The sequence below is a fragment of the Leiobunum rupestre genome, chromosome 1 (genome assembly GCF_980474605.1).
Source record: "Leiobunum rupestre chromosome 1, qqLeiRupe1.1.hap1, whole genome shotgun sequence".
NCBI lineage: Eukaryota > Metazoa > Arthropoda > Arachnida > Opiliones > Sclerosomatidae > Leiobunum > Leiobunum rupestre.
This window is the reverse complement of record NC_143384.1, coordinates 59,870,225-59,881,529: the sequence shown is the minus strand read 5'-3', so window position 1 is coordinate 59,881,529 and position 11,305 is coordinate 59,870,225. Positions and strand designations below refer to the sequence as shown.

The 11,305-nt window shown below is 33.0% G+C and overlaps 1 protein-coding gene across 1 annotated transcript; it reads right to left on the bottom strand.

Annotated features, from left to right (window-relative positions):
* Window positions 1–4,210: 4,210 nt before the first annotated feature.
* LOC149963443 (uncharacterized) lies at window positions 4,211–4,894 on the bottom strand. The gene is made up of 2 exons (XM_090170624.1): window positions 4,550–4,894; window positions 4,211–4,488 (listed from the first exon to the last, which is right to left on the bottom strand). Exons 1-2 carry the CDS (start codon window positions 4,816–4,818, stop codon window positions 4,254–4,256), a joined length of 504 nt encoding a protein of 167 aa, XP_090026750.1. The 5' UTR covers window positions 4,819–4,894; the 3' UTR covers window positions 4,211–4,253.
* Between the last annotated feature and the right edge of the window lie 6,411 nt (window positions 4,895–11,305).

The following is an 11,305-nucleotide window of genomic DNA, read 5'->3' as shown; positions in this document are numbered from 1 at the left end:
ATAATTTTCATTGTGATTAGATCTTGAAGTTTTTTTGCCTTTTCTTCCTTCCAAACTGTAATGTGAACCAACGGATTTACTCAATCAGAGTGAATTGAAAAATTTTGCTCGTGTAAATCCATTTTATCACTAGCAGCGAGCCCCAAAATGAAAAAGCCAGCTACACTAAATAAAATTTTAAGTCTAGTTGGGGTTATTTTTTCACAATTAAGAGTAATAGAAAAATTGGCATACATTTTACTTGTTTAAACCATTTTTCCTCCAGCAGCAACGTCAAACTCAAATTTAATGCAAAGTGCAAGTCAAGCTGGTTAAAATTTAAGACAAATTACCTAGGCTTAGGTGAACGGTTGGAAAACTGTAAGATATCAAAGTCATATTGACTTTTGTATTACTGACTTGAACATGAAAAAATTGCTTACCTCTTATTAATAGTTCATTTAAGTTTTTATCGTATTACTGCCGACAGAATTATTAGTGTTCTACGTGTTGAAAATGGGCCTTGGCGTCTAGTAAAAGCGTTACCATGCTGGCGTTACCAAATACCAAACAAAACAATTTAGTACGCATGGATGATAAATAGAGGCACGGCCAACTTCGATCACGCGCTGCCGCTATAGCACGTGCTATTGAAGTTGGCCGTGATAAAATAAAAATATTAATTTTCGAAATTATTAAAATTACTAAAATTATTTAAAGAATAATATTTATTTTAGTATAAATAAAAACTAAACTTCTAATATTATTATAAATTGGATAAAATGTAAAAGGGAGAATATTCTTAAGAATTGAGCGCCAAGTTTGAAACTTTTTATACTTTTTTACTTTAATTTTGAAAATAATCATATTTGATTAATTGGAATTTTGATAATAATTCTTCTAAATATTTACAATTTTTTTTTACTTCGTTTTTTATAGATTTAAGACTAATATTAATAAATTGCTGTATATTTAATTAATCTATGCAGATAATATCGGTAGTCCTGCGTATGTAAAATATGTATTTCTCGTTATTACATATTTTGAGAAGTTTTATAGTAGTTTCAATTAATTAGGAAGCTCCGACGCGAATGTTAATAATAAGGAAACGGAAATTGAAATTAATATCCCTGGGATATTAAAGAGACTTACCAATTTTTTTTATTTTGGACATAAGCAGTCTCCGATATTCGGACGTCCCAGGGATATGCATTAGATTTTGAAACTTGGATGTATGAACTGTAAGATATTTGGATCAAACATGGATATCCATACAATATCATCTTTTGGGATTTTTGGATATGACCTACCAGGGAGATTCGGATCATATATGGATATCCCCGGGACTTTTGTGTTTGCTGGGTTTAATGTACTATAAGTACATCTGTCAATGGCACTTCTTTAACTGTCCGTGCTACTTGCCACAACCAACATGTATTTGAGTGGAAAAGCCAACCACTAATAGGAAGAAAGCCAGCTGGTAACATTTTGACTTCAGCCGCAATTTTGTTTTCCGGCATGAATCCAACAAAGGCGTTACGGATGCTCAGTTTTGCTGGTATTCAAATGCATGAGCGAACCACTTTCTTCCGGTTGCAAAAGGCATACCTATTTCGAGCTATAAAAGATGTAAAAGAATGAAAATGTACGTATACTTCATATACTCACTTTAGATTTTTTCTAGGTTTGGGAGACCGAGCAAACCGCAATACTGCAATCTCTAAGGGGGAAACCCCTCACACTGGGAGGGGATGCGAGAATGGACAGCCCTGGTTTTTGTGCTAAATATGGAAGCTATACATTTTTAGAAAATACCCTGAAAAAAGTGATTCATATTGTTTTAATACAGGTAAGGCAAGGGGACTAATTTACATTTCCCTTGGTGTGAAGTAACACAATGTTTTTACAGAGTAATCAGGTGAAGAATAGTGTGGCAATGGAGCTTGAGGGCTGTATCCGTGGGCTCAAATTCTTCATTGAGCAGCACCGGTTGAACATTGTTTGCATGGTTACAGATAGACATGTTCAAATACGTGCTTATTTGAAAAGGAATTTTCAAAATATGAGGCATCTTTTAGATTGTTGGCATCTTGTGAAATGTAAGTTTAATTTATAATACTATCAACTATAATGGAGAGTTGTCAGTACTTAACCAAGTTGTAATTTATATGAAACCGAAGTTAAATAATAATCAGCTAGGCTTAATACCCATGGTACCACCTTAGACCTAAGTCATGAAGCGACTTTTGAAGCCATTAATTCAGGTGGCCGGGTTACAATGCATAGGAGGGTGATGACCAGTCCTTCATAGAATATATAATACTAATAGAATAAATTAAAAATTCATGTGAAAAAATTTATAAACCCAGATAGACCCACAAGTGAAAAAAGGAACTATATCAGGCCCTAAAAACTTTTTTTCCCACTGTTGATTTTTGGGCAAGTGATTTTAGCAGATGACAAAAGTATGAGCATGACTGCATGAAGAAAATAATATTCCTTGCTTTGCATTTTAATTTGGTTTTGCATGACTTATATATAATCAGATTAAACCATGAATCCTGGTTAAAACTTGACTGTTGGGTTTTTACCAACCTTTATTAGATCAAATGATATATAACTTGGAAAATTTATTTTATAGCCATAAAATCCAAAATTGCCAAGGCTGCCAAAACAAAAGGCTGTGAAGTTCTGTTCCAGTGGAATAGATCTATTCAGAATCACCTTTACTGGATAGCCAATTCCAGTTCTGGTGATACCAAATTAATGAGGGCAAAGTGGACTTCGCTACTGCATCATGTTATTAATAAACACGAAGGACACGAACCACCCTTTGAGAAGTGTGCTCATGACCCTATCAATCTGGCTGAAAGAAAAAAACATTGGTTAAATCCAAGTATGTGCTTTTATAATAGTAACTAAATTGAAGAATGCCTTTTATATTATAATTTCTGTTGTAGTATCTGATGCGTATGGCAAGCTATCAAAGATAGTGAAAGCCTATACGAAAGATATTGGATTTATGTCATCTAATGCACAGACATCTTCAGTAGAGGCTTTCCACTCTGTCATTATTAATTTTGCCCCTAAAAATACCCACTACTCATTTCACGGAATGTATGCTAGGCTTGTGCTTGCAGTTCTTCATTTCAATGAGAACTCCGTAAGAATTCAAGCCAGGACAAGAGCGGGTAAACGGAGGTGGTGCATATATTTTCCTAAAGCTAAGGCTGGGGAACCCTCCGTAAAACCAATTATGGTTGGATCAACTTATGGTACGCCTATTATATATTTTTTAATTTGCCAGAGATTTCGTAAGTTATTTATTTTTAGAATATGTTGCACGTCTGATGAAAGTAGCCTGTGAGTATTCTGTTGATTCTATAAATGATGGGACAGAAAAGACGTTATTGGAATTAGGGGAAAGCCCAGCCCCCCTTTGCTCTTCCTTCATTCATCCCGATAAGGAAATGGCGATAGAAACTTATATGAAATGCCGAAGATTTGGGTGAAAAACAATTTACTTTGAGACTCAATTCCTTGACTTACTTGAGTATTTTGTAACTTTACTGTTTTTCAAAATATTGACTTTTGCAAAGGACTTGGGTACTGGGTTAAAACCTGCATAGTTTTAAGCACACCAATATTTATATTAATTATATTATATAATTTTTATGTAGGAATGAAATGTCACAATAACGCACATTCTACATTATGGAAACAAGGAAAAAAAATTTTATTAATGGGATCAAATTAGATGGTTGAAATTTTACAGATAAATCTGAAGATAGCATCTCAGGAGTGCCTTAGCAAAAAAATATTGGTATTTTACTATCAATAGGAAATTACAGTGAGAGATGATGATAAATCTATTGAAAATATTGATGTTAAAATGCTCGCTGGAACCCACAGTATTCATCCGATGGATAATGGGATCTAATTTCTGACACAACGCAACTTGGGATAGGGTGACGATTATAGCGGCCCATCGCCCCGAAGATCCATTTAATAAATCTATAGTACGCTTGGTACCTATAGGCTCTATTGGAATAAAATAAATATTACTACAGTTTGAAAGTGATTTTAAATAGAAACCACAACCCTATACCTTTTTATCATTCATGCAAATATTTTCCACAAAACTTGCTTCGTGAACTAATACCTAAATCTTATTTGTAAACTGAAGCATTAACCAAAGAAATGATGTAACGCAAGCTTCTAATATAACCAAAACTTACCTGCGTGGAATATTCAAGCCACAATAATTACGTAACTTACTTATAAATAAAACCTTCTGGAGGCTCTTCCCTATCTCTACCTCGGGCATGGGGATCATAATGGGCCTGGTATGCAAGGTCCAGCATCAGCCGATCAATGCATACCCGATGGAACGCATCATGTTGCGTTATGCAGCTGCCATGGGAAATTTTGGCATCCACAGAGGGCATTTCCCGACAACACTGACTCTCTGTAAGTGTTGACATGGGATGGCACTCACCACACCTACACCTGGTGTTAAAATTATACTTTATTTCCAAGCTGTATGAATAGTAAATACAAAGGCGCTTACCAGTCAGTGTTGTCCAGTCTATCATGTGGCACAACTTCATTTTCAACATCAATATCCTCAATAGCTACACCACCATCTTCCACTGGCGCCAAAGGCTCAAATTGATATGGTAAAACACCAAAATCAATTTCATTGCCAAGGCCCATGTAGTCTTCCTCATCTACAGCTGAGTTGCTACCTTCAGATTCATCTATAAAATTAATCGAATCATCCGATTCGTTCCCAGATAGACCCGAATAAAATACTTCATCATCGCTTGAATTCTCCATTTTTAGTTATCACGTGGGCCGTGGCTAGACCAAGAAAAACCCGTGGTCGGAGAAAACAAATTGTAGTATAATCATGGTAGCATCACGTGGTTCGATAGGAGATTTTCCGTTACACCCTCCGAAATCAGTAGTTTCTACCGTTTGTATATAAGCCAAAGCTCTACATTGTGGAAGCTAAGAAAATATCGGCCAATTGGGTAGCGAGCGGCCGTCTACGTCACCGGCTGCTGAAAAATAATTTGAATAAACCTACAACATCTTTTTCTTTTAAATATTTCTAATTAAATATGTAATGTACAGCAACGAAAATTTATATTCGGATATTTTAAACGTATGCGCATCGTTTAATACTAAAATTAAGCGTGGAAGAAATAATTTCCAACTATCTCTTTAAATAAAACAAACAGACTTTAGAGTTGATAAGATTTGTAAATATCATTTGAAACTAATAATTTTCACGCTTTATTTAAGTCAAGCAATTACATTTTTAAAAATGAAAGAAGTTAAACAATATAAAAATTTGTAAATATTGTAAATATTTTTAGGTAATAAAGAAATTAAGAAATGTTTTAATTAAAATATCTTTCATTTTCTACTACATTTTTAAAAATGAAAGAAGTTTAACAATATAATTATTCTAATATAATTTCAAAATCAGGTATTATTTAAAGTACAAATGCATAATTTAGTGAAGCAATTCTTATTTAAATACTTTTATTTAATTAATTCGTGTATCTGAAATAAATTAATGTACTAAGTTACGTTTAAAAGAACCTTTTGTAACAATTCCAATATATATATATATATATATATATATATATATATATATATATATATATATATATATATATATATATATATATATAAACAGTAAAACCCACTTATTTTTCAATTAATATATTTCAGATACACAAATTAATTAAATAAAAGTATTTAAATAAGAATTGCTTCACTAAATTATGCGTTTGTACTTTAAATAATACCTGATTTTGAAATTATATTAGAATAATTATATTGTTAAACTTCTTTCATTTTTAAAAATGTAGTAGAAAATGAAAGATATTTTAATTAAAACATTTCTTAATTTCTTTATTACCTAAAAATATTTACAATATTTACAAATTTTTATATTGTTAAACTTCTTTCATTTTTAAAAATGTAATTGCTTGACTTAAATAAAGCGTGAAAATTATTAGTTTCAAATGATATTTACAAATCTTATCCACACAAATTTAATTTAATTTTAATTTTAGTGTTTTATAGTATCTTTCTGACTATATTTGTGTATAAGAATTATATTTTACCGTATTTAAATAGTAATAAAAGCGAATTGAAAGTTTGAAGAAAATATGAATTAAGTTCGTAAATAAAATCCTTTTATAGTACTTTGAAGGACTCTTAATACGTTTTCAACTTGAATAAAATTAAAAACAATAATCTAAGATACCCTTTAAAGTTAAATTCCTTTAGAGTTTATCAGTAAAACCACTTTAAGTATTTTTTCAATCCTTATACCTATATTTACATATTGGAATTGTTATAAAAGGTTCTTTTAAACGTAACTTAGTACACTAATTAAGTATTTTTAATTTACCGTAATTAAAATATAGGTAAGTTGTTTTTATCTTATTTTATACCTACGGAAGCGATAAATAAATTAAAGCAATAAATTATTGGAGTTTGGAGATGGGCGGAAAAAAAAATAAGGCTCTTCGTTTTTCCAACTGCTTTTCTAATGTACCCAAAAATGGACCGAAATAGACCAAAAGTACCCTTAAAACGACCAAAGTCACCATTTTCGGCCCTATGTACCCCATTTCGGACCAAAAGTACCCCAAACTGGACCTATTAGCTTTATTGTAATGTTAAACTCCCATAGAGATTCCCCTAAAAGAAAAAAACTTGGGGTTCAATTTTGGGTACATGAATTATTTCGTAGAGGGAATCCATGTTTTAAATTCAAATGAACCGCGCGCCCGGGCAATCCGCGCCTCTGAACTTTTGTAGTATTTTTCTATGTATTTATTACTATATATATATCCCAATATTAAATGGGAACCATGTATGCGTAACAATTTCAATATGTAAATATAGGTATAAAAATATGATAATGAAATTTAAAACTTACGTGCTAATAATATTAAAATGAAGTTTAAAAATATTACCATTCTACGTCATTTTAACAACGAATATTCCATGACGTCAAAACACTCAAATCCGTGTTTTAAATTCAAATTAACCGCGCACGCGTGCTCCGCGCCTCCCGGGTAATCCACGCACGCGCGCGTTATCTCTCACCCAGTGAAATACTCGTGAGATAGGTTCAAGTGCCAAGCGTACTACAATGATATTAAAATGAAGTTAAAAAATTTTTACATTCTACTTTAACAACGAATATTCCAAGACGTCAAAACACTCTTAAATTCAAATTAACCGCGTCCCCTGGGGAATCCACGCGCGCGCGCCGCCTAGGTTATCACTTTTTACATCATTTCAACTTATTCCGTACGATAAAACGCGATAAGATATACGTTCAAGTGTCTTTCGAGATAAGCGTAGATAAATGAACAAGTTGGCCTGGACACAATATGTTGATATACGGGAAAACAAATCGTCGCGAGAAATACCCTAAATACATTGACTTTTCGATGATTTTACCCCCATTTCATCCCTTAAATCCCGGATTTCGATCCCGAACCCGGGACTGACGCCACACCCTCACTTTCCTTCTACTTTTAACGCTTTTTAAACAAGTTGTTCCTAACGGATTTTTATATCGTTACGTACCTAGATGACTTGAACTTGATTATTATGACATATGTATCATATATTACCGTCACGTAACTTTTAATAACGACGCAAGGGAAAGCTTTCTAATTTATATTGAATACATTGCCACTATACGAAATATTTACATAAATTAAACAAGGTCGGTTCGCGCTCGTGAAATTTAAATAAACGTAATAAGTAATTACATTGGTATAATAACAAACAAACCGGGTTTTAGTTCTGTAACAATTAATCTAGTGTACATCTAAAAAAACCAACTTATACCGTTGCTTATTTGAATAAAATTGATAATAAAACTTTTTTACAAAACTCAAAAATGAATAATACAATGTTATAAAATAATTTTCAACTCTGAACCTGAAATTAAATGTGTTTGTCAAATTGTTATCACTTTTCTAAATTATCTTACATCCTTCTATGTTTAAAATAAAAAACTCTGATTTAAATTTAAGACTTTATTTATATTTTACAACATTTGTTGTTGACACAAAGGAACTATCGTTAATAACATTTAACACGCTATCAATAAAAGCCACTAACTCGTCTATCGCCTTTAAGAATCCAGTTTTTGGGGGTCGTTCCAAATGCATTTCGTGAGAATTATGCTCTTTTTGAAAATATCTCATTCTTTGTGCAATCAAATCCATTTCAAGTTGACGATTCATTTTTTTCAATTCTTTATTTATATGTTTAATCAGTTCATAGTCCTTGTTTTCTTTATAAATCATTATTCCACAACAAAAACAAAGCGAAACTAGTTTGTATAAAACGCGATGTGGTTAGTTCAGTACAGGTCGGACACAAAGGAATCTGATTACCGCTAACTATCTCTCTACGCCGTTAGAGCTCCTCTGATTACCGCGAACTATATCTCTCTCCACGGCGTTAGCGCTCCTTTAAAGGAATGCTTTTCTCCGCGTTTATCTCCATTTTTAACGCTGTGATTTATTTAGAACAGGTGTTGAGCGGAGAATCCCCCGTTGCTATGGTGACTTCGGCGCGACGTTTATTTGAGTATCAACAAACTTAGCAAATAACCTCGCATGGTTTAAATGTTCTCCACTTAAATATACGTCGCTATCTATGGATATTTTCATTCGGATACATGATTACCTGATATGAAAACTGTACAAGTTTCAATTTTGGTTAAGTTGTCCCAAACAGGGGAAACCATTTTCGTGTAAAGTTAATCTAACAATGCCTCACGTACATAAATCGTTTACGTATACATTGTTTTATATTACGGTACCATCGGTCTGGTCTAATAAGAAATCGAACATGTTTTGTTCGCGAAAGATAAGGAGAATGAGATTAAGAAACTATCATTTTTAATATTACCACTTCTATAATGAACTAAGGTAGTGCTTATAGTAATATTTACATATTTAGAGTGGCATTGGCATTTCTCACCACCAGGGGTAAATTGAACTCTTATAAACGTTCGTTGTTTATTAAAGGACATTATAGTATTGCCATTTCTCACCACTAGGGGTAAATTGAACTCTTATAAACGTAACAAATAACGAACGTTACTTAATTCGTTGACCGAGGGTATTAAAGAGCATTATAGTTTCACCACCAGGGGTAAATTAAGAACTTAGTGGCAGCACACACTACCCTGATTGTAACGACTGCATTATTAATGTAAGCAATGTTTAAATACTTGACCAACGAATGTTCCTGTATGTTAGTTTAATGTTGATATTTCGGTTAATAATGCAGTAAAAAGCTAAGCCTAACAAATACGTTGTCGTCAAAACTCGGACCAAAGCTATAACTTGTTTTTCTGTTATAATCTCCCGCGTATTAACTTGGTAATAATAATGGTTAAACGTATTTCATAGCGTCATATGAAATAACGGGCGGAAATAACTTACTAGCAGGTGTTTTCGGTATTGAGTGTGGCGGCTGAAAGGGCAATTTTGGACTTTTTGGTACCGTTTGAGAGGCGGTATTATTGAACTATACTTGATAAGTTTAAATAAAGTTTAACATATTGGAAGAAATGCCTTTCTTCGAAGAGTACCCTTTAATAACGCTCGTCTGTTTAACTATGTATTTGGTTTTTTTTTCTTGTGCCAGGTGTTTTGAAAACCATAACCACTAGATAGCGGTTTTTAAGTTACCGCTAGGTGATGCCAGTTACAATTTACCGCTAGGTGACGACAGTGGCCGCTGCGTGACGCCGGTTACATTTTACGCGAGCTAAATTTTTAACCAGCTTTAAATACGTAAAAATGCACTTTGAAAGAAAAAGAATAGAGAGTTTCAACTCAAATTTTTCGGCAACCTTTTTAAATGTAAACGAGTTGGCAAACGCCGGCTTTTTTTACGTTGGGAATAAAAATATTGTCATGTGTTTCTGTTGTGATGGTTTGGTTAACGATTGGAAAGAGGGGAATGTACCTTTACTAATTCACATCCAACGGTTCCCGAATTGCAAATTTGTTCAGGATGAAACTACGGATAACATTCCCGTGCTACGCGAAACGAACGATTTTTGGAATTTAGGACCTATGCGATCTGAATTTCTAAGATTACAGTCGTTTAAGGATTTCCCGATTGATTACATAGACGTGAGAGATTTAGCACAAGCAGGTCTCTTCTACACGTATAACAAAGATTGTGTCAAATGCTTCTGTTGTGCTGGAGAGCTATTATTTTGGGACAAGAACGATATTCCGATGGAAGAGCACGCTAAATATTACCCGAGATGTAAATTCGTTTTAAACCAGAACTGCGGTAATATACCTTACGAGTATGATTCAAACCAAGCGCCCTATTCAAGCACTAACGAGAAGGCTCTGGTCTATAGATTAATTACTCATGTCATTGAAACTCTAGATCTTTTTGAAAATATACTGAAACTATTATTATCATGGTTCCTCGTGTATATATTTTGCTAGTGTACACTAATTTTTCGTATGGTATAATAACAAAGAACACATTTACTAATAAAAAATTTATTTATAAAATGTTTTTCAAATATATTACATCATTTAAACAATGATCAATCAAATCCCTTACGTCAAATGGACAATAACCTATAAATTGTTCCAAAAATCTTTTTCCACTTGGTGATCCTGAGAAATACGAAAGGCGGCGTAAATTTCTATAAAGACACAGGGAATTTGTCGCTTCTGTAATGGTTTATAAACCGCTTGAAATTTCGAAAAATTGTCGACCAAAACACTAAACATTAGGTCTATAACCGGTGCGCTTTGTTTTAACAGACTTAACTGTTCATCTATAAACACTTTAATTTCATTTAAAGCCAGCACTTGCGCTCTACTAAGTGATAGACTGGCTGATAAGTTTATTTCGTATTCCAAATATTTTTGAGTAAACGGCATTAAATTCCATGAAAATCTTCCTTCCGAACAAGAAACTTCGAAATTGTGTTCAAAAGTACAATCGGAATAAGGTTCGACGGTCGGAATTGGCAGATAAATCTTTTTTATTGTTGTTGAGTTTAGATTTTCAATGACTGAAGACCATTCTTTTGTAAGGGCGTCCCATGTTTCTAAGGAAATGTCCGTACTTTGGGCTCCATTAGAAATATATATACCTGGCTCTTTGTTAAATATTGATACGGTCACTACCAATTGAGTGGGTGAATGTAACGTCAGAGAAACTAAAATAAAATACGTGTTAAATAAAATTAAAGTTTAAAAAAAGTTTTAACGTACCCTTTTTA